Source organism: Thunnus thynnus, chromosome 18, assembly GCF_963924715.1.
Source record: "Thunnus thynnus chromosome 18, fThuThy2.1, whole genome shotgun sequence".
NCBI lineage: Eukaryota > Metazoa > Chordata > Actinopteri > Scombriformes > Scombridae > Thunnus > Thunnus thynnus.
In genome coordinates, this window is record NC_089534.1 from 15,582,240 (window position 1) to 15,610,237 (window position 27,998).

Consider the following 27,998-nt stretch of genomic DNA (forward strand, 5'->3'; position numbering starts at 1 on the left):
AATGTTTTGCATTTTCTGTATTTTGGCGCCCTCTATTGTTTACAACTAGTTATTACAGTCTGCACTCACTGCACAGACTGTGTAAGCAAGGTGATATTTGGGGATGTTATCTAGTAGCAGTAAGTTTCTTTAACAGAATTAAGGTTTTTTTTTTTAATTATTAATTAAAAAACAATAAAGGACATCCTGGTGGTCTAGTAGTCTAAGACCCCCAAAAGTTGCGTGAGATGAATATAAGTGGTCAAAGGATGATTATCATGAGAGGAAAGCAGAAAAGAAAACACACCTCAGCTACAAAAATGTATATTTATCCTTTCAGACTTTCCTAATCTTTTTTACTGGATCATTTTGCTTCTTTGAGACTCTAAAAATATTTGAATAACACCTGAAAAAGGAAGAGCTGAACAGTTTTAACTTGTCACAACTAGTGCACAGGGTCACAGGAAGACATTGCTTCAATTGCTTCAAAGGTATGGTAGGATATGCATACCATCACCTGAAACATCCCCAGTTCAATTCAGACAGGGAACCTTTGTTCAACAAAAACAATGCACACACGTACAACATTGGGAAACATAGACTTCCCCAACTCCACTTAAACTTTTACTGAAGAAAAATCAGTTTCCGACAGACACAAACATGCACTGTGTTTTTGTCCTTCATGGTGAAATCTTTATTTCATTTCTCTCCAAATCTCAGCACAGGTTATCATGTCAAGTCTCATTTTCCGCCATTATTTCACACTCAGGAAGCTAAGCAGTGCGTGTATAGTCATGTATTTCTCATAAATCATTTAGAAGGGGTTATTACACTTTAGCCTGAGGTGGCATGCTGCTGTTGTCATTTTGGTGCTCTGTGATCATTTGAGAGGGTCTTAAGTTTATATATTTAATGCTCTCAGCAGCACACACTACTGCAACTACACTGACCGCTGCGTGTGTGCGTGTGTGTGTGTGTGTGTGTGTGTGTGTGTGTGTGGGCATATGTGTGTGTTATCCTGGATACACAGTGAGTAGTAGAATCATCATGCAGCTATTTTTAAAGTTGAGACTCTTTAGAAAAAGCTTGCGGTGTTGCTGCCAATGTTGTTGTCGCTAATGCAAGTAAATGACTGCATTAGAATGAGCATTTTTAAAAACTAAAGCAACATCTCCCTCCCCGGTTTTTTAAGGAAATAACCTTGTGAAGGCTGAAAGCTGCACTACAAAGAAGGCAAAAGTAACATTGCCCCTCTATCTGCTTCCATGGAAGACTGTGGATCGGAGACTAGCAGATATATTTATGGTATTACGGTATTTATAATCCCTCCTGTCATCACTGCCACAATGTCACAGAGCACCTTTGACTCTGATAGAGAACAACAGTCACAGGCTTGAACAGCTTCCAGGTGTCATTTCAGCATTTTCAACTGGGCTTCTTTCACAAAAGAGTAATTGAACAGTGCAGCATGCGTCATCTGTTTTAAGGATGCCCAATTCAGGTGTGAACACTGCATCTTAAAATATTGGGGATATTCTTTAAAGGTAGAAAAAAAAATCCTCTGACTGTCTTGCTGCATATGATAAGACAGTTGCATGTTAGATTCTTAATTCCCCATGAAACAACTCATGCTTGTGTGGGGGTCTCTTTATTTGTAAAGGGAGAGGGAGGAGGCATGTGAGGTCACTAAAAGAAGTATAAGAGTATAGTCAGATGAAGAGAGCGCTTCATGAAATAGATTCCTAATAGAGGGGGAGTAGGTAGTCTCTTTCAGAAAGAACATAGAAAAAAATAACAGGCTGACCCCCACTGAACTAGTCGGCTAACATGCTCTCAGTCACTTCAGTTTAGCGATTCAGCGATGGATGCTATCCTGTCTTGCTTTTACAGTTGATCCCCCGTCCGGTTTATTATCTCATACTCATGCTATTTGTCTCATACACACTCACTCACACACACAGACGCACACACACACTTATCTCTCTCTCTCATCTTTTTCATTTGCTCTCTCTAAACCCGCGTCTTCCTTAGAGGCTGGAGCTAGAAGGCATCTGGTGGGCGGTCCTGTCTCGGAAGCAGGAGGTGGCCTTGGCCAATGATTTTCAGGTCAATACAATGACATGTCAGATCACGGATTTGTTTATTTCCATAAAACCTGACTAACCTTCAACCAAGTGCAAAGCCTGCATTAGAGGGCCTCATACACTGTCTATTTCAAAGACTGGGTAAACTATCCCTTCTACTCCTCCTGCTTCCCCTCCTGGTTTCTCTCTTCCCTCCTGCTCCTCTCCTCCTCCTCCTCCACTCTCTCGTCTTTCTTCCACTTGTGAGGCACACAGGTAGTCTTGGAACTGGGACTGGGACTGCGAGTGTCCCAGGGACTCCACTGACAAGCTTCGGCTAGACAGGATGCTACTTAGGCTGGACTGGCGGGCGCCTCTGGGCTGGGTCTCAATTTCCACACGAACCTCAATATTGGTTCCTTCCCTGTGGTGACAACAGAAACATATAATGACATCAATATGAAGCTGCCAGGTATTCAAAAATGTTTCAGACTTGAGGAAATGTATGAAAAAACACCTCAATGAGTTCAAATCAGCTGAAATCATGGGATTGTTCCCAAAAAACAGTTAAAGAACAAAGAACTAGACCTAAAAAGGTGCCAAAAATCCTTAGTAAGTTTCCCCTTCAGAGTTTACAGCCATACTAGCAGCCATGTGAGGCTGTACTCAGGCACAGCAGTGCCTTGAGCTAAATGGTAACGTCAGCATGCTAATATGCTTGCAATGACAATGACAATACCCTGATGTTTAACAGTTCTAGTGTTTACTCAGTTCATCATCTTCGCTTAGCATGGTAGCATGCTAACATTTGTAGAGTGGCAACAATTAGTTGATTAATGCAACTATTAATATTATCAGTATTTTTCTTCCTGTTTCTTTAGTCCTTTATGATAGTAAACTGAATATCTTGAATATCTATGGGTTGTGGACTTTTGGTCGGGACAAAACAAGACATTTGAAGATGTCATCTTGGGCTTTGGGAAATAGTGATTGACATTTTTTAACATTTTATGGACCAAACTAATCAATTCATCGAGACAATATTCAACAGCTTTGTGTTTAGTGTCTGATGACAATGTTTGGTCATAAAACTAAGTATTAGAACTTAAAATTTTAACCCAATGATGGTACTGATTGAAAAGTTAAGGGATCACCGAAATGACCACAATTCATCCTGAGGGGAGTATTAATGTCTGTACCACGTTTCACCGCAATCCATCCAACAGTTGCCGAGACATTTTACATAAAACTACAAATGTCAACCTCATATTAGCGCTACAGGAAAAAATAGGGCATCACAAAACTCATTAGAATTAATTTGGGAGCCATGAATGCATAATCCTTCCTAAAAGCATAAAGAAAGCGGTAGAAACAGAAAGGGAAGAGGCAGACGCAACATTCACCTCAAAGGAAGTTCTTCTGTGTCGTTGAGCTTGCTGTCAGGCACAATAACCACCTCACAGTCTGATTGGCTGTGCTGCTGGGTGTATCCATGGCGTTGTGTGGCTTCATCCAACCCCACATAGCTATCTAGCTCCGGGGGCGTGGTGCTTGTACTTGGCAGGACGCCTACTTCCTGTACACTGACTCTGACTTCCTGGACGCTGGTGTCGCTGAGCGTTTGGTTGTTCTGACCCGTCCAGTGGTCACTGACTACATGAGAGAATAGAAGATCTATAAGAGAAGTGGAAACTTCATCAGATCAGGCCAGCAAGCTTTGGAGCAAAAATTACAATGCGCTTAGTACGATTGTCAAGTATTTTATCACAAGAATCCTTAGCCTAAACTAAACTACACAAGTAAACTCACTTTCTTACTAACAGTTAGATGAGAAGGTCGATATCACTCTCAGACATGAGAGTTGTATCTATATTCTCACTTAACTCTCAGCAAGAACGAAAATTAGCATATTTACAAAAACGTCAAAAAAACAATTCTTCTAAGTACTCACAGCTAGCTAAGTCCTCCAGTTGGATCTTGTGTGATTCAGGGGGCTCGCTCTGCGGTCGACACCAGCCGTTCCTACAGAGCGACATGGGAACGACCCCATAGACATAAGTCAACATAAGCGGCACACCCACACCTGCAGGAAAACAGGAATATATGAGAAACAAATTAATATTTGTCATTTGATTGTGCCAAAATAATTTAATAACATATGTGCGGTTACATCAAAACAGTATTCGAGTAATTCAATCGTCCAAAAAAGTTGTGGGATTAGCAAGACACAGATTTTTTGAAAATACTCCAAACTGTTGCAGCAGAGGCCGAAATATCCTGACTTTTACTACTGCAACTGCAACTGGAATTTGTCTTTTAGTAGACCCTTGGTGCATGGTAAATCCTCACATCTTTCAAACTCTACATATGCGGTTTGTAACGCATGATTTCTGATTGATTTCTGATTGTCTCCAAGCTCCAACCAAGTGTTGTAATTTGTATTTTGTTTCATATGTCCACAGAAGACATTACACGGCTGATTTTGCAGGCTGATTAGTACTGTCTGTGACTAGTAAAAGCACTTTTATGTTTTATGATATATTAATTGGTGAAGTGCCCCTTTAAACAGTTATAGTTTTCATCATCATATTACCGCAATAACCCATAACGTTCACAAGAGGGAGCCACTTCTGCTTCACTGTGGACTGGACACCAGATTAAGGTAGCTGGTACACACTGATCTATAAAGCTATTCTTACATCCATATCTATGTAATTTTGTTCTTCCAAATGAAGCTGGAAACTACTGCATACACTTAATTTCTGTTCCTACGTTGCACACTGAGGAAGGGAAAAGAGCCTTCATGATTCTTCAGAGTGGAACAAGCTTCAGTCAGACATAAAACTTCAGGAACCTGTTTCCATGCGAGCTTTTAAAGCCACTTTCTTTGAACTGGAGACAAACTGATCTAGTGTTATTAATCTATTATATGTATTCATTTTTAAATCTGGTTGTGGTATGTTTATCACTATTATTTTATAAGTCTTATTTAATCCCTCTGATCTCATGTACTGTTTGAATCTTGATTATTCTCTTCATATCTTAACTGATTTACCTGGTTAATTAAAGCTATATATAAATAATGCAACTGCTTTTCAGCAGCTGATTCTCAAAACCTGAATGTCAGAACTTCCTTGAATGGACCAAACATTGCTGAGAATGGACAAAAACACAATTTTGACAAAACAATCACGTAATGGATAAATTGTTTGCTGTGATGGATCACCTGTCTTAATAATATGTAAAAAATAAGGACGGAGCTGTGTATAACTACACTGGCAATGTAAGATTTCTTCCCACTCTCCCACATAACCTTCACAAAAGCACCTTCAACAACCCCCCAAACCTGATGAGCAGCAGCCTCCCTATGCTGTGTGATTATGTAACCTGTGATTGAGATAGGAATTTGGGAGCACAATGCAGAGTGCACACCAAACAAAGGGACATAATTAACACAGCGGAAACCCTGGGACACTATTGACTCAGCAACAGGGTGAAACGAGGGCAAGAGGATGAGCCTGCCAGCCAAACAGTTAGACAAGAGTGAACGTGAGACACTGTATGTGTGTGTCTGTGCGAGTTAAGGAGAGAAACAGCAAGACAGAGAGCTGTGACTGAAATATGAGATACAAAATAACAGTTGCAGCTACGAGAAAACGAGCTAATTTCTTCCATGGGAACTGAATGAAAAAGGAAACAGAATTGGCATAGAGACAGGGCAAGCAGGGAAGGATCCACAGGGGTGGGAGGTGAAGGTGAAGAGTACAGTGCGGCTAAATGTGTGTGCGTGCCGGGGGAGCGCCTGTCAGTGTGCGGTACGGTGATGGTTGTGACACTGCAGAGGGAAGCTGAGAAGCTGCTGAAGCCTAAAGGATTTCTGTCACAGTCTTGAATCTTACCTGAATGCTCCTTTACATTGCATGTGTCTGTGGTAATACATTAATGTTTGCATAAAGAGAACTAGTTTTTGAGTATTCATATGGCTGTTTATGCCATATGTATAAGGCTACATGTTTAAGTGTGTATAACTTGTGATTTATTAGTTTAACTTTACAATCTTGTGTGAAGACTGTGAAAAGATATGGGATTTTTCTCTCTTATTGATCCCACTGTACAGTCCTCGCTCATTATTATGCCCGGGATTATCTCAGACACTCCACAGCCAGCAGCTATGTGCTGATCAAATCACACGGATTATCTTTATCTGTAATGGCTTTTTGATACACATGAATACTGCCTTAGATATTTTTAAATAAACCTGATAAAACTACAGCCAACAGAAAGAAATATCTTAAATTAGCATATTTGGCATATAAAGTCTCTTTGATGTCTGCTCCAAACTGCTGTGTTTCAGGACATTGTGGTAATTTTATCTACTTAAAGTGTCAACAGTCATGCTATCCACTCTGTGACACTGTACTTCAGCACAGCTGTGCTTTAAGCTAAACTTTAACGTCAGTATGCTAACATGCGCACAATGACAATGCTAACATGATGATTAGAGCCTTTGTGTCTTCAGATGTCTTGTTTTGTCCAAATAACAGTACAAAACCCAAAGATATTCAGTTAAGCATCATATACGACAAACAAAAGCATTAAATCTTCACATTTGAGCTAATTTTGGGCATTTTTGCTTTAAAAAATGACTAAAACAATTAATCAATTATCAAGATAGCTGGCGATTAATTTTCTGTCAATCGACTAATCAATTAATCAACTAATCGTTGCAGCTCTAACGCTGATGTTTTGCAGGTATAATGTTTATCATGTTCACCACGTTAGTTGAGCATGTTGGCACACTAACATTTACGAATTGGCACTAAAGACAAAGTATAGCCGAGGCTGATGGGAATGATTCATTTAGCATAGTCATTAATCAAAACAGTGTGTAGACAGTTTGGAATTTTAACTTGATGATGATGAAAGGTCAAGGGGTCACCAGAGTGATTACATTTTATTCTGAGGGAGGCATGAACGTCCAATAGAAGATGAGACATTTCAATAAAAACCACAAATGTAAACCTCATGGCTGTGACAGAGGAAAAGTCAGGGGAACATAAAAGTGTTGGGGATACATTCTCTGGGTGCTGTGGATATCTGTACCAGATTTAATGGCAGTCTATCCAATAATTGTTGATGTATTTCACAAAAAGCCAAAAATGTAAAGCTGCTGGTGGCACTAATGGGAAAGGTGATCACCAAGTCATTCGGATTCATCCTCTGTGGAACAAGAACGTCTGTGCAAAATGTTACGGCAATCCATCCAACAGTTGTTGAGATATTTTAGTCTGGAGCAAAGCAGTCGACTGACATTGCCATCCCTTGCGTTTTGCCAGCAGCATGGTGAAAAAATATATATTTTGAACATTTTCACAACTTTATTTTCAAGAACAGGCTAATTTTGCATTTTGATCACTCTCTTCAGTGTGCAGGGCAGAAGGTGGACATGTGGTTGTTTGTTCCTTACCCACAGTGACAGCTGCTATGACCGGCGACACAAACACTGACATCATCACCCCACTTGCCACCGTCAAGTAGTGCTTACTTCCTGAGATATTGTTTTTCTTACAGCGACCATGGACCTGGAAGGCATTAAATACAATATAATCATGTAACTTTAATTTGTTTCTTGTTGTTGTTCACATTCTCTGCAACCACTTATTCCGGTCACACATTCCTTTCCACTGTGTAGGCATGGACGTGAAAGGAAAACACTAAGAAGAGATTACCACTCTATCACCTGGCCTGCACAGTGTGTATGATGACGTGTTCAAAAGTTGAGTTTATAACTGTTGATTACATGTAAAATGAACAGGATATTTTTAGATAATGTGTGGTGGTGGAAGGTGGTTCCATTAACACTAAGGTTGGCAAACATGGAGCAGTCATTAAAAGAAAGAGAGATTCAAATTAATTCATTCAGAATAATTTGTTTACTATGAACATTTTTCTAAAGAGCCATACTGTATGGGAGCAATTTGCATGTTTTGGGCTGTATGTTGTCTTTGGTGATGCACACACAAACTCACCCAGTCCCACAAAAAAGTGTGAATCCATTCAAACCAGTTATTTAAAGGATGAGGCTGGTGACTTTCTATATTTTTCTTATTGTCAACCCATCTCATGTGCAGAGACAAACCAAAGTCTGATATATCTTATTCCTCTGTGCTGTAGACCTCCATTATTGTCCAAAAACTATTAGAAACATGTCAGTGAGCCACACATGTTGCACTGGGTGACATGTTTCTTCACCACAAAGAGTATGAGCATGTTAATTTGTTTAGAAACGGCTGCAAAGTCTAATAACAGCAATCACATTTTCAGTCTCCGAAAACTAGTTCCTTGTATGGCAGACACCACTGCGCAGAGCACAGTTCTGTTTACAGAGCTTTGCTAGCTTGTTATGCTACATATCACAACCTCTTGACTTTGTGCTTAAGTTCTCAACAATGTACAATTTGGTGCAAAGTCAAGAGGGTGTGATGTGTAGCACAGAACAAGCTAACAAACTCTGTAGTTTTGGACAAAACTGGAAGTCTACAGCACAGAGGAATCTGCGCAAGAGATTTGTTGGCAATAAGAAAAATGTAGACAAGTCGCCAGCCATACCTTTCAATGTAAGGCAGGGTTTATAGACTATTCTGTACCTTGCGGCCCATGTAAATTGGTATGCCCACAATGATGACTGGGATGGCGATGCCCGCTATGAGGGAGATGACCACTGGTGCTCCAAGCAACATGCCCACCTGCCACAGAACCTTGCGGGTTTGAGACCATGGCTTCTTCCCCCAGAATGTACATCCAGAGGGACTGAGACAGACAGGAGACACAGCAGATGAGATCAGATAGGAGTTCAAACCATCATCATGCACATAATTCAGAAAAAACGTCTATACAATAAAACATATATTTTTATTACCTTATATTACCCATTTTTGGTTTATATCACCCAACTGTCCAGTCACATAAACACATAAACACACTCATAAGCATTCATCACCTTAATTCCTATGGAAAGCATAATCACCTGTGTCATGACCTCTCACAGAGCCTCAACCAGCTCACTGGCACAAACAAAAAACACATGAAAAACTTACCAACATGATCTCTCATTGATGTTATCAAATCATTACCCAAACTGAATGATCTCATCTGTATTTATAATTTTAGTGTTGCTTTCTCTGAATTACAGTCATTTGCAGGAAACATTCACATACTCATTTATCTTACATATTGTTGTTATGCAGATGGAAAAGGCTGGTTACTTAAGTCTGTTTACAAGGAGTATATACTTTGTCACTTGACATGATGTTAGGTACAATAGTGTTGCCTTAAAGCATAAGTTTAATCTTGTACCAGCCTTTGGTGTTGAGGTGTAATCCTATCTGGAGCAGAAAGCAGTATAACAGTGTCTAATGCTGTTCGGTCTTAATCAAGCAGCAATTAACTTGTAGGAGCAGCAGTGACAATATAAGCAACACAAATAGCACCTTAGGGCTATGTTGTTTCTCAAAGCATTCGTTTGTATTACAGCTGCAAATGTCACTTTGGGGTTCTAAAAGCCTGAGTGGGGGGGTGTTATGGTGAGATATTATGGTTATGCTCCATTGCTCTGAACTTGCTGTGAGATGCTAAAAGCTTTGCCCTTCCATAGGACATTCTGTAATTTGTAGTGTGAAAGACAGACATGGATAAGGGGAGAGAAGAGGGGGAGGGATGGGGGAGAAGGAGGAGAGAGAGTGTGAAAAGACAATGCGGCCCATGCACACAAGAGAAACAAAAACTCTCTTTTATAGTTGACACATGCACAAAAACAATGATTGATTCATGAAAATTTGACGTAATACTCACACCTTTATTGGACATTGGCCGGCATAAGGATTAAACTGTTCAAATACAGCTAATCAGCTTTTATCCAGTCTCTTAGCTTGAGTTACATATTTTGCCGCATGGAAATATGGAGGCAGATAGAGCTGATTAATTGATGACAAGTCAGCAGTGACTCTCTTCCAGGGCTGGAAAAATCAATGGAAGCCCAGACGAACAGTTTAAAGCAGTGCAGCCTCTAAACAATGACACAGTGTACGTGCCTTGCCGACCGGCCTTGTTTTCCTATTTTCATCTCCGACTGGGTTTTGCTGTTCTAAAGTATCTTACAAATGCCAAAGTTGGGACTTTTGCCACAAAGCTTTTTGTCACCTCATGCTGCTGTGCTATGATGCTGGGATCAAATTCTGCTGCTTTTCTCTTGTGCTCTTGAATGGTACTTTCATTGTATATGTCCCAAAGGTAGTTCATTGTAGGGCAGCAACTAAAGATTATTTTCATCATTGATTACTCTGTCAGTTGTTTTTTTCTGATGTATCTATCAATTGTTTGGTTCATAAATTGCCAGAAAATAGTGAAAAATGTGATGTCTTTTATTTGCTTGTTTTTTCAGACCTAAATCTGAGTATGTTTCATTTCAGGTAAAAACAGAGGAGATCATTAAATCATCACACTTGAGAATATGAAACCAGCAGATGTTCCATTATTAAATTTACTGTTGATTAACTCTCTGACAACCAACTAATCAATTGTTTTATTTCATTTTCTCAAGGCTAATGAACTTATAGCTTTTAGTTTGATGTGGGCATTGGTTATGTGTGTTAATGAATACACACATGAGCTGAGTGCCAACAGAATTGTGGCTGTGTACCTGAGGTAGTGCACGTCGGTGATCTCCTGCATACACAGCCAGCAGAACTGACAGGCACACACAGTGCAGTTCATACGGTTACAGCTGCCATCATTGGTCTTCATGATGTAGGCACCACAGCGAGGGCACGGTTTGATCTCCTCTGCATCTACAACAACACAGTGAATGTTGTGAAAGTGAATATTTATTCCTTTTAACTACCAAAATGAATGTCCGTGTCAAATGTGATGGAGATCCAGTAGAAAAATGAGACAGCATTCTGGAAAAAAAGGCACTAAAAAGGTAACAGTAGCTGCCAGTCGCACCTCCTCCAGGTTCTTCATTGAAGACGTACAGCGTGGAGGCATCGTTACTGCCTGAGGTGTGGCGGGCTCGCTGACGCCGTGCCTGGTCACACGTTTGGTTGGGGTGCCACAGCTGCCTACAGTGGTAGCAGAACTCTGTGTCACACCCCTCACGGCCACAGCTCAGCTTGGGACACTCTGCACAGCCGTAAGCTATCACTGCATAGCTGAGAAGAGAGAGAAACCTGAGATAAAACATGATAGAATGGACATAATTGATATGATTATTGATCCCTATGGGGGAATTCCTCTGGAGGTTAAAATCTAGGTGTTCCAGTTAAATAATGCTCTTTCTACTCACTACTCCACACTGTTTCCCTAACTTGTTAATTTCAGAAGGAGTCACAGCAGCTGCAGTTTCATTTAAATATCACAGCTTTGGTTGGCCAACTGGAATATATACTTCTATTTCCTTGTATTGTTTCACTGTTCAGCCTGGTCAAGCACACTGAATATTTCATTGTTGTTTTTGTTCACAAACAGCACTTGTTGACTGTGTGGCTCAGTGAATCATAATTCAAAGACAAGGCAAGTTTATTTATATAGCACATTTCAACATTTCAGCAACAAGGCAATTCAAAGTGATTTACATAAAACGTTAAAAGCATCAAGGCATAGTCCAAAAGAAACACACCATAAAAGGAGATTTAAATCAAAAACAGTCATTAAAGAACTAACAGAACAGAAAACAAAAATAAGCTAAAATAGAATAAGACAAAAATAAAAGTTACAATGCAGTGTAAGAAATGAATTATTTGATTTAATAAAAGACAGCAGCAAACAGAAAAGTCTTCAGCCTTGATTTAAAAGAACTGACAGTTGCAGCAGACCTGCAGTTTTCCAGGAGTTTGTTCCAGATATGTGGTGCATAAAAACTGAAAGCTGCTTCTCCATGTTTATTTTTGACTCTGGGAACAGAAGCAGACCTGTCCCAGATGACCTGAGAGGTCTGGATGGTTCATAACATAGCAGAAGATCAGAAATACATTTTGGCCCTAAACCATTCAGAACTTTGAAATCAATTATATGACAAATGAAAAGCCAGTGTAAAGATCTGAGAACTGGAGTGATATGATCCACTTTCTTGGTCTTAGTGAGGACTCGAGCAGCAGCGTTCTGAATCAGCTGCAGCTGTCTGATCAAATTTTTAGGGAGACCTGTAAAGACACCATTATAGTAGTCGAGTGTGCTGAGGATAAATGCATGGACAAGTTTTTCTAAATCCTGCTGTGACTTAAGTCATTTAATCCTTGATATATTCTTAAAGTGATAGTAGGATGACTTTGTAAATGTCTTAATGTGGCTGCTGAAATTCAGGTCTGATTCCATGTCTACACCAAGATTTCTGGCTTGGTTTGTGGCTTTTAACATATGCTGAACGCTGACTTTTAATCATTCTTCCTTGGCTCCAAAACAATTACTTCAGTTTTATCTTTGTTTAATTGAAGAATATTCTGGTACATCAAATCATTGATTTGTTCAATGCACTTACTCAGTGCTTGTGTTGGACCATAGTCCCCTGGTGATATGGTTATGTAAATTTGTGTGTCGTCTGCATAATTATGGTAACATATTTTGTTTTCCATAATCTGAGCCAATGAAAGCATGTAGATGTTGAATAGAAGAGGCCTCGGAATGGAGCCATGGGGAACTCTGCGTCATTTTTGTCTGCTCAGATGTGTAATTACCAATAGGCACAAAGCAGTCCCTGTCATTTATGTAGGATTCATACCAGGTTAGTACTGTGCTAGAAAGTCCCACCCAGTTCTCCAGACGATCTACTAGTATGTTGTGGTCGACTGTGTCGAATGTATAATAAAGGTGATCCAGTAATACTAAGACTATAATTTTGCCCCTGTCTCTGTTTAAGTGGATGTCATTGAAGACCTTAACAAGAGCAGTCTCAGTGCTGTGGTGTTGTCAAAATCCCAACTGTCAAAGAGAGACACAACTACTATGGGACTGGTTTCCAGAGTTCAGCACCTGAACCAGATGTAATTCCATCCTTAGATCTTGAGCAGTCATTATGATGATAACACAGAGCTTCATGCCGGTAGACCTAATCCCACTCCTCAGAGGGGGTATTAACATAAATTTTAATATTCAAAGGACCACGTGACTAATGATCAAATACAAGTGAAAATAACTGAGTATATATTCACAGCCTCAAGGATCCTCTGCTCGGCTGTGAAGAACTATTTGAAAGGCTCCACCAGGCTTTTTCCTTTTGCAACTCCAGCCTTGTGTGGTTTTCAGTTTTATCAACATGGGAGATGAATCAGGCAGGCTGAAGGCCACACACACATAAGAGGATAATGAGGCTGCTGCATGGATTCTACTTAAGTGTCAGACTAGATTTGAACTGACTGTGTCTGATTCTTGAGTCAAACACTTTTGGCTGAGCAACAAAGCTGGTCTTTCAAGTGCGGACCTGCTCATGCATAAAAACATTTTCAGGTATCAGTAAATATCTGTATCAAAGAAACCTGCTATAATTGGATTATTTAGATCTTAACCACCTTTCCACACTTCATCATGTAAAGATGTCTGAAGAAGTTCTTTGAAAACCTAACAGTGACAACGCCATGGGCTACTGACATCATTGAGATCAATTGAATTTTTTAAATTTTACAAGCAGGGCTGCACTTTGCTTTGCATTTTTTGCCAATGTAATAGTTTTACCAAAACCCCTTAGAAACCACTTAAATGTAAATACATTTTTAAAGGTACTCGGTGGAGTTTTTGACCACTAGTAATGTTATAGATCAATGTTTTTCATGTTTCATGTTTACCATTTTGTTTCTATCTATTGCAAATGCACAAGGATGCACGAACACAAGCAAACAGTGACATAACTTGTTCCTGCTGATGGTTTTACCCTATTGCACTAATTGACAGTTGGTGGAGGTAATACACCAAGAAACAGTTTTAGCTGATATAAATAAACCAAATCAAAATGTTTTAAATTATTTTATCATTTATTCAAATGTAGAGCTGCAACAATTAGTTGATTAATTGATTAGTCAATGGACAGAAAGCTATTTTGATAACTAATTAGTTGTTTTGAGTAATTTTTCAAGAAAATATTCTAAAATTCTCTTGTTCAAGCTTCTTCAATGTGAATATTTTCTTCTTTTTTTAGTTTTCTATAACAGTAAATTGAATATATTTGGGTTATGGACTGTTGGTCACGAGAAAACAAGAAATTTTAGGATAGAGCTTGGGCTTTGGAAAATAGTGATTGACATTTTTCACCATTTTCTGACATTTTAAATGACTAATCAATTAGTCGAGAAAATAACCAATAATGACAATAATAATTAGTTGCAGCCCTATATAAATGTTTTATGAGGAATGTAACATGTTTATTTAGTACCTGAAGGTTATACACAATACGTTCTGATGGAAAAAAAAAAAATAACATAAACATAACTTGGTTTGTTACAAGAAAAGTCCACAGCATAACTTAAACTCAGTAGATATTTCAAAGTGAGAAAATGTAAAGGCTATGCGGTAGAATTGATACATATATGAAAGAAGTCCAAATCAAGATGTTCTCTACTTTGAATCAAGTTACTCCACTGTAATAAGTTGAGAACTGGATGTACATTTTCTGCTCAAAAAACAAACCACACAAGTTTATTTTTGAGGGAAATACAAGAAACCTTCCTAAAACTTCAAACTGCAATAATCTTGGATAAAAGTGTGGTTGTGTGACATTAATATGGGCGCTTAAAGATTTCCACAAACATTACTAATACTGCAGATTCTTGTCTCTCTGTGTGCAGGAAAATTCCTTGTTGATCCTCACTTGAAATCACCCACAGTAGCGCCACACAGCAAAAACATGACAAAATGTGCACACATAGATACAAGTGTGTGGAGCAGAAAAACACATTTGGCCACACTTTCTCAGAGCCGACATAATCTCCAGCTAAGCTTCTGTCCCTAAGACCACCAGGAATGTGTGTATGTTGAGAACATGGGAATAAACAAACCATAACTGTGAATGACTGGTTTACATAATGGGTCGAAACACTTCAAAGGTGCTTTTTCTATGGGAACTATTAGCCATTTCAAATTTTAAACACCACTAACCTCCGCTGCACTTTTAACCATTTTTTAAATATGCCAAACTCAAAATTCAGTACATTTGTTGAATACTTTTGAATCAGATTTCATACTTTCCGCTGTTATATTTAATTCACCACAGCATCAGACAGACTGGCGTATTGATTTTTGCTCCACTCATTCATCATGACCTGGCTGTGAGCACTGACAGTCGGGGAGACAGACAGTCTACCACTAAGTCCTAAACCCTGGTGCATACGTGCCTTTGACCACAAATATTCACTGAACACACACACAGACACACAACATGCACACACACATTATGATTTCCCATCAGCAGCCCTATCCTGTTACCCATCCATGAAGATTAAGGTGACACAGCAATGGATCAATGTCTCTACATAAACAACAACACGAAAAACATGTCTGTTTAACTCAGTTAACTCACTCAGAGTCAACTCAGAGCATGTTTTTGCATTGGATTGTGGTCTGTTGAGGTTGCTGCCAATGGAAAAAAAAGGCATCTTTGACTCTTCCACAAAGGATGTCTCGTTGAATGATTTATGATGATGTCTTAGATCGATTCTGCAATGAAATCATATTGTAACCATGCTTTAAACATCTCTACCTGACATGATGCAATCCACATTTCAGCCAGTTATCCTCGGGGAGCAAGAAAAACACTCCACCACTAACAGTGAAATGATCCCAGAAATGCCAGACACATCACCACATAACTTATTTGAAGTGTTAATGTAGTAAACATTAAGTTAGATTCTCAAAGAGTTATAATTACACATGGAAAGAAGCTTGATTCATCATTCGCAGTCAGTCTGTTTTGTTCCATCAGCTGAAAATATATATTGCTGGTATCAAAATATGAACAGCCTTGGGATGCATAGAAAACTCAAAACTGAGCTTTCATCAGCTGTCAATTCGGCTTTTCAAAGCTCACTCAATCATTCTGACACTGAAAAAATGCTTCAGTCTTGTGTTTTACAACATGAAGCCGGCGGTGGGATGACAGGATTTTGACAAGTGCTGTCAAATTGTTGTGTTGGATTAAGGCGCTGTTTTTTTAAGGGTAATTACTGTGAATTGCTACTGTGTGACTCAAGATGTCAATAAAAATACATTGTTCTAAGATTACACAATCTAGAGGAGCCATTAGTTTTCTTATGTATAAGTTTTCCTCTATCCTATTAATTTATCTTCTCTCAATGTTCAGTTCACTAATTATATAGCAAAAATGGCTCTTTATCATTATTAATGAACTTAAAATGTAAGGTTTTCTAGTGTATATACTCTAAACTGTGGGAAAAGCCTATTGATTTTGCTCCAAAATATCTAGATGATGATGGTGGTGGCACAAGGCTGAACCTCACCTGCAGTCAGGTGCAGGGCACCAGCGTGTATCTGGGTCAGCAGCCAGGAAACGCCTCAATTGGTACTCCTCGAACCTCTCCAGCAGCGCCCGGTCATCCAGGATGGCACGAACATCTAATGGTGCCAATGTTTCAGGGCACTGCGGGCATGCAATGCCCACCCGGCTCTCTGATATCTCAATGCGCAGGTATTGGCGGAGGCAGTCCGAGCACGTCCGGTGGGAACAGGAGGTGAGTCGTGGGAAGTGGCAACGCGGCTGACTGAGCAGGCACAGTGGGCACTCCTCCAGGTGTTCATCCAATAGCTGATCCTGGCTGGAGGAAGAGAGGGACAGGACGCCGGTGGAGCCACTGCTGACTCCGCCCACGCATTCAGCTGTGGTACCACCACCCTGGCCAACCTCAGCGGCTGCTGGCGGACCTCCTCCTTCTCCTCTTTCTGTTCCAGAAGCTCTTGATTCTCCAGCCTCTTCTGCTGTGAGGTTGAGGCCCTGCAAACAATTACAGTACAGTGCATGCTGATTTACCAAATGTGCATTAAAAATATCCTTATACACAGGGTGAAACTGAGAGACTTGTACAGACATTGTGCTGCCGTTCACAAAAAAAAAAAAAAAAAAAAAAAAAATATATATATATATATATATATATATATATATATATATAGATATTAAGAAATAAATGAAAGCAAACGGATGGTCCCCACATTTCTAGTGAAATCAGTATAGGTGAGCGTGTGTGTTGGTGGATACTTATTGCACTTGGTCTACTTGGTTTCCTGGCAACATAATTTCTAGAAATTACCAATTAATTAAATAAACACTCTAATGGATTTGGGCTATAACAGTAAGGGAGGAAGCAAGCATCAGCTCATACACCCAAAGTTAATGATCTACAGCCTCTCTTCACGTTCTTTCTTATACAACAATCTGTGAGACATTCTGATTTCAGACATTTTAAAGCACCAAAACTAATCATCTGAAATGTTTGAAGTTTATCTCTTGAAATCCTAATGTTTTCTGCATCCATCTTCTGACGATAGATATGGCAGGATAATGAACTAATAAGCATATACTGTATGTTCTATGTACGACTACAATTTAAATAACATTATCATTTCAACTCCTATTATTATTCTTATACTTATTTCAACAAAATCAAAATCCAGTATGCTTTAAATAACATATAACAGGTTTACCTGAAACTAGGAAAAAATATTAATATTGCAGTGGAATATAAGAATAATGTGAATAATATTATAACACCTGACACATAAGAAAATTTCCATCCAAAGACTGATTTCTGTGAGTGTGTTTACAAAGCCAGCACTACCAATAAAATAACCAGGCTCAATACAAAAGCTCAAACTGGAACATATAAAAAACAGGATCAAACATTTTATGAAAGCTAAATGCTTTTACAAAAATCACCAAGTCTACCTGAAGCCAAAACAAACTTAACCTAAATAAAACTGTATGAAATTGGATGACTTTGTTGCTTAGAGTAGTAGAAGCCTCACTCTTACCTGCTCTGGATGCTCGCTCAGGGTCAGTGTGATGGCCACCTCCTCTTTGGGCCAAGCTTCCACAGGCTTCTCGGGCCTCGGCTCCGATTTGGGCTTTCGGCTGAAGAAGTTGAGGAAGCTCAGGGGCCCCGTCTGCTGCTTGGGCCTCTTCATGGTCTACAACTGGAGCAGGAGCAGCAGCTGAGGAGGGCAGGCCAACGACCATGAGCGGGATGCAAAAGCGTGTGTGAGAGAGAGTGTGTGTGTGTGTATGTGTTTGAGTTTGTGTGTGTGTGTGCGTGTGTGTGTGTGTTTTGTGTGCGTGGGTGGGTGAGCACAATGAGCTCTCACGGCTCAGAGTCTTGGAGCTGGGCGGCTACTCTGCTGTAGGAGGGAGGAAGAGCGGGAGAGATGGAGAGGGAGATGACAGGGAGGAGGCGATCCCTGCTGGAGGGGAACATCACTAATTTGGATTCCAAGGCCGAGTCATGTGGTTTACTTTCTCTCTTTGGTCTTCTTTCCCTCCTCCACCTCCACTGCAGTTCCCTCGGTCCAAGCTAGTCCCGAACTGGCCGACTGTCCTTCATCGTTTTAGTCCTCCTTCTTCACTGTCAGCAGCCCTGTAACCTGGAAGCAAAAGTGACAAGTCATGACTAACTCAAAGTGAATCAGAAATGATGACTGTGCCTTAAAACATGTGCAGTGCTGGCTGAAGGCGTGTTGTCCTTTTGTCATAGAATATATTATTGTACTAAAAGTCCCAACACACAATGTTACAGCTACAAAACCAAATCAAAGTAGAGCTCGGTGATAATCTGATAGTATCATAAACTAACATAATGAATTATTGAAGGTTTTGTTTTACACATTTAAAGAGGTTTAGCGCCTGTAATGCAGCATTGGAATACAGTTTATCGCACTAAACATCACTTTTATTATATTAACTATTATTTTTAGAGCTGAAACAATATGTTAATTACTTGACAACAGAAAATAAATTGGAAACTGTTTTGGCAACTATGCAAAACAGTCTCTGGCTCTGGCAAAATATTTTTTGTTTTAGACTAGTGAATATGACCACTGGGATTTTTTTTTTTGGAACAATTTTCAAACTTTTTTACAGACAAAACAATTAACCAGAAAATAATTTGATAGCATCAATTACAACTGCATAACAATATGTGTAAAATATATAACAATTAATGGCAAATACATCTCTAAGAAATTGTACTTTACCATGTAATCAGCCTCATTTTGCTTAAGTTGTTAATTTGTGGTTTTGCTCTGTTTTGAACCTTTGAACAATTTTTATGTATACCCCCCCAACATTTCAATATTTCAATATTTATACTACTGTGCTATGATTAATTGCTTCATTTGTTATATCAGCAACCTATTAATATTTAATTTCTACTAAGACATATTATGTATAAATTGTGTGCTCAGTCTCATCCAGTGTTCTGTAGTAAACGGAAGCTTGCGGCGTGACCAGACCTGACATCAAATGACATTTACTTGAAGCTGAAGTAGACACAACAACAGGAACTAATTTTAAGATCTGACCTTTCAATAATTCCACAAAAATAGTGATATCAAAAATAAGATGTGCTATTTGACTCCTGAATCCTCTATTCAAATCCCCCCAGTAGTCATTTATATCAAAAAACAAAAAACACCAGAGAGAGTTTTGGATCTGTGCACCCCAGCCTGCCCATCATACAGCCTCAGACACGAGCAATAAGGTCACAGAAATGAGACACAAAGATCAGATGGATGAGAGACTTGTGACTGGTTTGACAGAAAGGATCAGGGAGATAGAGGGCGAGGTAGAGGAGAGGAGGTGATAGACAGCACAGACAACCCATTCTGTCTCCATTAGGCAGCAGTGAGCTTTCATAATCAGGCCCAGAGAGCAAAGAGAGCATGAGGTGATTCATACAACCCCAGACCAATTAAAATAGCTGTCTCCATATTGGCACTACGTTGGATCGAAACATGGAATACAGCATGAAATATGATATGATTATAGATTATCATCTATTTTAAGATCTAAGACAGTTTCTTGTTTTCTAATTCTATAATTACAGAAAAAAACATGTTTCATTCTTTTATATAAATTAAATTACACAGGTCAGAGGCAGGTATAGCCACAGGAGCTATATGCTTCACCATTATTTGAACAGGGATTCACAAAAAATCTAGATTTATGTAACACTGCAGTGCCTAACCTGCCTTCTTTTACTCTTGCAAAGAAACTGGAAGTTTGAGTTGTATTTATACTCTAGTCTTCTGGATATGTTAAAATCCACATGAATAGCAGGCTCTTCTTGCAGTAGTACATTATTATATATGGTAATTTAAGAGTAAAGAAAAGACATTCTCTCCATTTCAGAAGTTGGCACCATAAACTGATGATTAGTGTTGATATTTTAGATGCAAGATTCTTTTTTTTCTGCTCGCAAACTATACAGTAGCTCTGTGGGAAATACTGTATCTCAGTATTCTACTGAAATACAATTTGGCCAATACAAATACAAAACAAAATGCAATATGTATTTTATCTTGGATCTCGGAAAACAGAAAGGCTGTTTGCAAGCCAGAAATAAGATCCTATTGAAAAAGGATCTTCTAGCAAATCTCTTTAAAAAAGATTAAACCAAGTATAAGTTACTGTGAGATAATAGAATAAACATCCCATTCAATTATACACAAAACAGTGGAAAACATATTCAATAGGTTATAGTTAAAGGTTACTGATAGGTCATTGATATTGATTAAAAAAAAAGAAATAAAATAACATGCTACTGATTTGCAAAGTCCAAACTTATAGATCCACTCTGGCGATGCCTCACATTAGATGCTGTGATAAAAACAGTCCTGGCCATCTTCCAAAAAAAACTAGAGAAATATGAACTGGCAAGATGAGAAATGTTTGTGAACACATTCAGAACTTTCTCATTCACACAGAGGTTATGATGACAACGTTGCAGATCATACGTTCTTCTGCTATACATAAAACATTCAAACTGCTTCCTGTCCTCAGAAAATCCCTTCAAGACCTAATAGTGATGGTGAATAAATATAATAATTTCAATTTAAGCTTTAATAACATCCTGATTAATCTGTCATCTAAATTTCTATTTGAAAGATTTGCAGTCCATAGTGAAGTCTTATGGGAACTTTTGTTTGCTGAAGAGGAAAATGTTATAAACAAAGCAGAGGATGTTTTGAGTAAATTAATCAGTAATAAAAGAAAACTTTCCCAGCAATAATTTAAAAGGATCACAGGCCTCTTTCTACATATTTCGTCACCACACACAGCTTCTCCCCATCCAAATTCCAGTAACTGTGTTGTGCATTTGGTTGAATTTTTCCAACATCTGACTGATTTTCTTCAAGGATCCAAAGCACCGACCTCTGTAATGAACGCACCACTGTGCTGCTGTATATTTATAGAAATCATCCTCACATATGAAGACACTGAAATCACACACATAACACATTCTAAGGAGCTAAATTCACATGCCATGAACACACTGCATCCAGGATGTATGCATGCCTACACACTCACATATAAAGTATGAATGCGCACATGTACACGCTCAAACACACACACGCAGAGTTGAGTGTAATTAAATGATAGCTCAGTGGATTCCAACCACGGCTTATCGCTCCACAGTAAAAGAGAGAGGGCCAAGTAATTAGACAACACAATTCACCGCTTAACGACTTAGATAAGTTGTCATTGTAAGGAAACGTTCCGAATTTAAACTGTTGTTTTGCACAAACCTCAATGCTCTCACTTACCACAGGAGAGATAAAGAGATACGCAGAAGTACACGCAAAGTACAGAACATTACAGTCCACAGCATATAAAACCTCTTAAAACCTAAGTTGGAGAACACACAAACACAAATATAAACATATAATGAGTGTGCACTCACTCTCTGTCACCGAACTACAAAGTTTGAAGTTGTAGCCAATTCGATGTAATATATTATAATCAGAGTAATATATTGCTCTAATTCTCTAGCAATTAGGTACAAAGGTTGCCAATAAAGTTAGGTCAATTGCAGGCAACTGTCAGCAAACTGAGTTGTGTTTGGCACCAAAACACCAAATGTGGGAAGGCTCTGGTCCATACAGCTGCCAGATTTAACTAAGATTTAGAGGTTTTGGACTTCGGTAAATTTGGGCTGAGAATCAGCTACAGTTAGCAGCAATGATAGTTTGGAGCAAGTCGTGGCCCTTAGAATCAGCCCCAGTATGCTGGCAAGTCAATTTGGCTGCTGGCTACCTGGGTAGACTTAGATTTTTCTTTTTCAACATCGGACTAAATTATCCATATATCACATCATGTTCTTTCAACTCCAATTGTCCTGCTCATGATCTCTGCAGAGCATCTTCGCATTGTTAAAGATCATCATTATCATCTTGAATCAGATCATTCATCCGTCAAAAGCTACAGAAACAAAACACACTAAAATGCACACGCATCCATACACACTTTTATGCACACATGCACAAACACACATGAATTATGTAGATAAAGAGATAGAAATGGCAGAAAAACCTTCTGGACGATGAGATGCTGTTTGTTTTCTATGACCAGTGGTTATAATACAAACACAGTGTCTCTGTGATGTCAGTGAAAACTACTGAATCACAAACCAAACTTCCAGCAACAAAACAACAACTGTTCATTGGATGATGACATTTTTGAACTTACAAAAAAGAGCAACAAGTAGGTAAATCATCACAAATATGTTTTTAGACAAACAGGTCTTCTTTGTTAAGGAATCTAATTGTTTCTAAAGCTACCAAATATTAGGGAAAAGTGTATAAAATGATGTATAACAAGACAGGAATATTTTGTCTTGAGTTTTGGACAAACGTGTTTCCAAATTTAATGCAAATTGTGGGGAAATTTAAGGGGAAGAAGCTGGGTTTTAAGAAGTTAATCACATTCAATATATAAAAATGAAATACAGATAAATAAAGTGATAAAGACGTAACTCCTATGAAATCCACTGTTTCTCATAAACACAAGTCCAAAAATATTGTGGTGTTTTTTCTGGCAAAAAAGCATCCAGGCTAATAGCTGAGCTGTTACGAAACATGCGATAATAACCAAAAGATCGTGTGATAACAATTAAGCCCTCTCCCAATAACAAATGAGCAACTCTACCCACTGAGGAAGTTCCACAAGGTGTGGTTGAAAGATTATGAAAAATCTCCCTAAATAGACTCAATAAAGAGACGGTGAAGAGTAAGGAGGAAGAGGAAGAGGAGGAGGAGAGAAGATCCTGTTCTCTTTAATGTCGTGACTCAGAAGACTGGAGGGAAAATAGTTAACAACACGAGAGATGGACACAGATGCTGCTCAGCAAGGGAGAGAACAAGTTTACAGGCTAATGGTTAATGGTTTTCTTTTCTTTTTAATGTGTGTGTGTGTGTGTGCGCACGCGCGTGTGTGTGTGTGTGTGTGTACAGCACAATGCTCCTGAGGCCAAAGACACACTTAAAGATTTGACCTCCCTTCTTTACACTAGTATGCTGGCACTCCTTTGATGTTTCATACTTCACTCAATTTCTAGAGAATTCTTGACCACAGAGAACGAACAATCCAATAAAACGGCCTTTAAAAGAATTCAAATTCTTCAGGCGTCTCGAGGGATTACAGAGAATTAAAGGACAAATACGAAATCTGTCCTCGAACTTTCTTTCTGCGCCAGAGAACAAATCACTAAATCACAAATTTTGACAGCATTTTCACCCTCCATCCATGTGAAATTGATTACCTTAAATATCAGATTTAATGACTTTGAATACTGTGATAAGACAGTAAATATTCATCAAGTTATGTGTCATATTTGTACAGCTACACAAGAGTAAAACTCCTTAGAGTTATGTAGCCACGCTGTTGAAGAAGGAAAAAATCTATCATGTCGGGTCCAATGGGAGTTAAACTATCTGGAGACGGAAATTTTCAGCAGAAAAATAACCCACTTTAGTCCTGAAAGAGAAATCATCTGTACTGTAGAGTGTTTCTCTGCAGTTTTCCAGTTAAGGGTTATAATTTATAACAAACTACAATGTTATGAAACATACTTATTCAGCTCATTTCTTTGTAAAGTGCCCACTGAATTTATAATATGATGATAATTTATGGATGTGTTATGGAGCAGTTATCATTATAAAACCTATCGTTCACGATGTAATGAGGAAAGGTACAATAAATCCTGTATGACAGTGGTTAGTAGAAGAAATGCTTCTGCAGGCTATGGATGTTCACTGTGTAGCTGACTTCAGCAAGATGGCTGTGTGACCTTATGACCTCCTCAGGCACCTCATGACCACCGTTAAAGGAACCGAACGAAGTAGTCACCATGAAATGACGCCCCTTCCATGTACTATATCACCTACAGCAGTGCACAAAAACAAAACATTCAGCCACACGTCTCTGTCTTCATTCACAGCAGCAAACCCTCATTTTTAATTTATTTCCGACAGGCGAGAGAAAAAAAGAGAAAACCGATCCCCTGGGCATCGTCGGACATCATTACACAATGAACAAAGGCTTTGGCTGGAGTCTTGTTTTCTTACTTTCTGACACAATTAAGCATGCTGATTCACTCCAATTACAATCTGACCATAAAAGCAGCAAGCACATTTCTACAGAAAATGTAAGAATAGCAAAAAGATTGAGTAAAGGTTTTAAAGGGGTATTCTGCGAATTTTACATATAAAAGTCAGTTTATATGTCATGAGCAGTACTCCCCAACCTGGGGAAAAAAAGTTGTATAATGTCTTCTGTGGATGCGGAGGAAGCTTTACAAAGTCAGAAAAACATCACTGTGATGATGTCATCAGGGTAATCTCCGCATGGGCTTGGAGACTTTTAGCAGAAAGTCGGTGTTACAAAGTGGGGGTGTGGAGATTGAATGGCGTGGGTGTTTACCAAGCAGAGAACATAAAACAAAATGATGCTATTTGTTGCATTATGGGAAATGAAAAACAAAACGTTTTTGCAGCTTGCGCCATACTGAGGACTAAAGGTCAGGATATCTTGGTCTCTGCTGATCCAATTTTGACTATTATTTTTAAAATCTGTCTCTTATGAGTCCCCCCAACTTCATGCAGATGCAGCACTAAGTTGCTGCAGTACCCCATGAAGACACCCATCTAGGATGCTGAAGGCACTGAATATAATGAAGCAGCTTGTCTTGTTGAGCCTGTTGAGCTCCCGGAGGAGGAGTAGTGACATTAACCTATCTACAGGTGATGATACACTTAAGGCACAGACAGAGAGGTAGTAACTAGTAGACGCTTGAACTTTGAGGACGTGATGACCGATTACTGTCACATTTGACCTGTACAGATGGTTGGCTTTGTGTCATGAGAGAAAATGGTGCTTAATCTGCCCTCTTTACATTGGAAATATGAATGGCTGTCATGACCTTAATATTCTGAAGCCTTTATTGAATTCCTTAAATCTGGACATGGTAAATGAACCTTTGCACTCTGAACTGTTTTAAGTTATTCTTAGAATATATTGTTTCTGATTCCACAAACAACAGCATGTAGGTTACAACTTATAGTATGGCAGTTTGCCTCTTGATGACAGATGAAATGACAATGACAGATGGGATTATTACACAACCAGCATCTGCCCTAAAGCGGTTTCCCCCCTCCTTTAAAATGCCAAGCATGGGAAGAAACGGACCACCTTTTTTTCTAGATTTTATACTTATCATGTACCGTGTTATCACAACTGTATAATCTCCTCAGTTGGGAGGCGTTTTCGAGGATGTGACACTTGTTAACAAGCTGTTGCTATGCAATCACTGGACAGAGAGGAAGGGAGGAAGGTCAGTTTTCAAGCATGATATTGAGTTCAGGCTGGGAAACCTGATGGTACACCCTGTTAAATGTTCACTGGACTGAAGCCCACATCAGCAATGCGGGTTTCAGAGACATGAGAGTGACCTCAGCCTGCCCACACACTCCTATACTCAGCGGCATCCCTGACCAAAATGTTCTGTTTCTGCTCCATGTGGTGCTCAACACTGAGTCTTAGTGACCTATGGTAGCACAAAGCCTACTTTAAGAAACCGAATAACCACAATATAAGGTTTTACTTTATATATGATATCATATTATAGTATCCTACATTGTTGTAGAATTTCATAACAGTGCTTACATGTCTTATCACTCCATCACAACTCACTGATCCATATGTTTTAACTCCACAACCTTAATAAGAGAAGTGGTATTCAACCAATAAACACTATGGGTAGCAGGCCTACATATATTTGGGGATGCACATTTAAATTTAAGGTGTTATAAAATTATACTAATCAAAGGCAGCTTTGAGTAACCTCCACACTTATTTAAAATAAAAATTAAAAATCATTTACACGTTTTCACACATGCACTTTAATCATTTCAAAAGGGAGCTGTCCAGGGCATCAGTGTGCTATTGCAGGGAGTGGCATGTTTAATAGGCTATTCGCATTCACCTCCACCTCCATGTATTCGTGATATAGACACGAGCGTTAACGATGAGGAAAAAGCCGTCTAGATGCGCGTTTAAAAGTCTCCCTCTCAAGCAGATAAAACACACAATAATTTGTATTACGTAAACGGTATCTTACCTCTCTGTGCGGCGCCGTCTCTCTTTGCAGCGTAGAATCAACAACTGGCTCCTCCCCTTGAGGACCAAACAGTAGCACAGAAATCCCCCCTCGTCTCCTCCTCTTTTCTGCCGCACAGAAAAACCTGTCTGACCGCCAAAGCTGCAGAGAGGGTGGGTATGATGTCAGGTAATGGTCCTCTGCAGGGGGGAGCCGAGGAGAGGAGATCCGCGGTGAGGAGAGCCTTCCCCCCGGTACATCAGCAGACTGATGGCTTTTCTGAGGGGAGGCTCACTGCAGTGACATGAACCAATAAGATGACGCAGAATCCCAGGATCTCCTATTCATAAATGCTCAGGCCCATAAAAACAGTGGTACAAACACATGCCATCTCGGGTTTTTTTTAATGTTGTCCCAGTCAATTAAATATAGCATGTCATTTGTTGATTTTAAAGGTACAGATTGTACTCTAAGGTCCAATGCTCACAAGAAAAAAAAGATGAGAGTAACTTTCTCTTCTCTGTAACTATATAATGAGATGAAATCAAACAAGCCTCCTGAAACACCTTTAGAGGTCATAGGACTCAACTGTAAAAACACTTCAGAGGGAGGGTAGTTTATGTTGACGAAAAGAAGAATAACACACATTAAAGGTGTGAGGCATATACAGATACCCTGTGGAGCTTTTAGGACAACCTACATATATATTTAGGTTAGCCCAGTTTTAAGTCTCAAATGATGTACCGTCCTAGAGTGGAACTGTTTCTCCACAGGACCCTATAATGCTTTACATTGTCCCCTTCGTGCCACAGTGTACTGTGTAGTTTTATTGTTATTTAGTATATAATTAGGCCTACAAATAATAAGAAAATCACCTTTACCTTAATAGCTGGATGTCGTATGTTGTGGGATAGCTTTGTGTATTCCCGGCACAGATGAAAGTCTTGACAGACTGTGGCCCCTCTCTCGTTAAAGTTTTTGAAAAATGCAACGAAGATAAAATGCTACAAGACGCTATGATGCAAAATGTATGTTCTTGCCCAATTTTTTTTAATATAAACTTACATTTGCTATATTTGAGGCATTTTTACTGCACTTCCTACAATGCTGCATTGTACACATTATAGCATCAGACACTTTGATCCTCTGTGCTTCTCTGAGCTTATCGTTAGATTTAAAACAACATTGATGTGAGTGGTCACTTTATATCTTTTTCCCACAGTGGGCTGTCTGTCTAATGTGACAGTGGACTGAAACTTTAAGGTTTGACATATCCTTACTTGACTGACAAAGTTTTCTGTTTAAATAACAGACACAG

The 27,998-nt window shown here is 39.1% G+C and overlaps 1 protein-coding gene across 2 annotated transcripts; it reads right to left on the reverse strand.

Moving 5' to 3' along the window:
- Positions 1–659: 659 nt before the first annotated feature.
- Positions 660–27,670, reverse strand: si:ch211-278j3.3 (E3 ubiquitin-protein ligase RNF19B). 2 transcript variants are annotated; one of them, XM_067572194.1, is made up of 11 exons: positions 27,562–27,670; positions 26,702–26,974; positions 18,066–18,671; positions 16,541–17,031; positions 11,046–11,251; positions 10,741–10,888; positions 8,690–8,852; positions 7,510–7,624; positions 3,994–4,125; positions 3,446–3,695; positions 660–2,466 (listed from the first exon to the last, which is right to left on the reverse strand). In XM_067572194.1, exons 3-11 carry the CDS (start codon positions 18,216–18,218, stop codon positions 2,178–2,180), a joined length of 1,947 nt encoding a protein of 648 aa, XP_067428295.1. In that variant the 5' UTR covers positions 18,219–18,671; positions 26,702–26,974; positions 27,562–27,670; the 3' UTR covers positions 660–2,177. The 2 variants fall into 2 exon arrangements, with proteins under 2 accessions (XP_067428295.1, XP_067428294.1); XM_067572193.1 differs by having other exon boundaries at positions 3,446–3,716; positions 27,562–27,669.
- Positions 27,671–27,998: the final 328 nt, after the last annotated feature.

What these genes read in the sequence shown, in the direction of transcription:
- si:ch211-278j3.3 (XM_067572193.1), bottom strand. Translation starts at nt 18,218, where the DNA reads ATGAAGAGGCCCAAGCAGCAGACGGGGCCCCTGAGCTTCCTCAACTTC. An exon ending in TGCCCTGCACCTGACTGCAG is followed by an intron (nt 11,252 to 16,540) that starts GTGAGGTTCAGC and finishes CTCTCTTCTCAG; the next exon opens with CTATGCAGTGATAGCTTACG. An exon ending in CAATTTACATGGGCCGCAAG is followed by an intron (nt 7,625 to 8,689) that starts GTACAGAATAGT and finishes AATGCCTTCCAG; the next exon opens with GTCCATGGTCGCTGTAAGAA.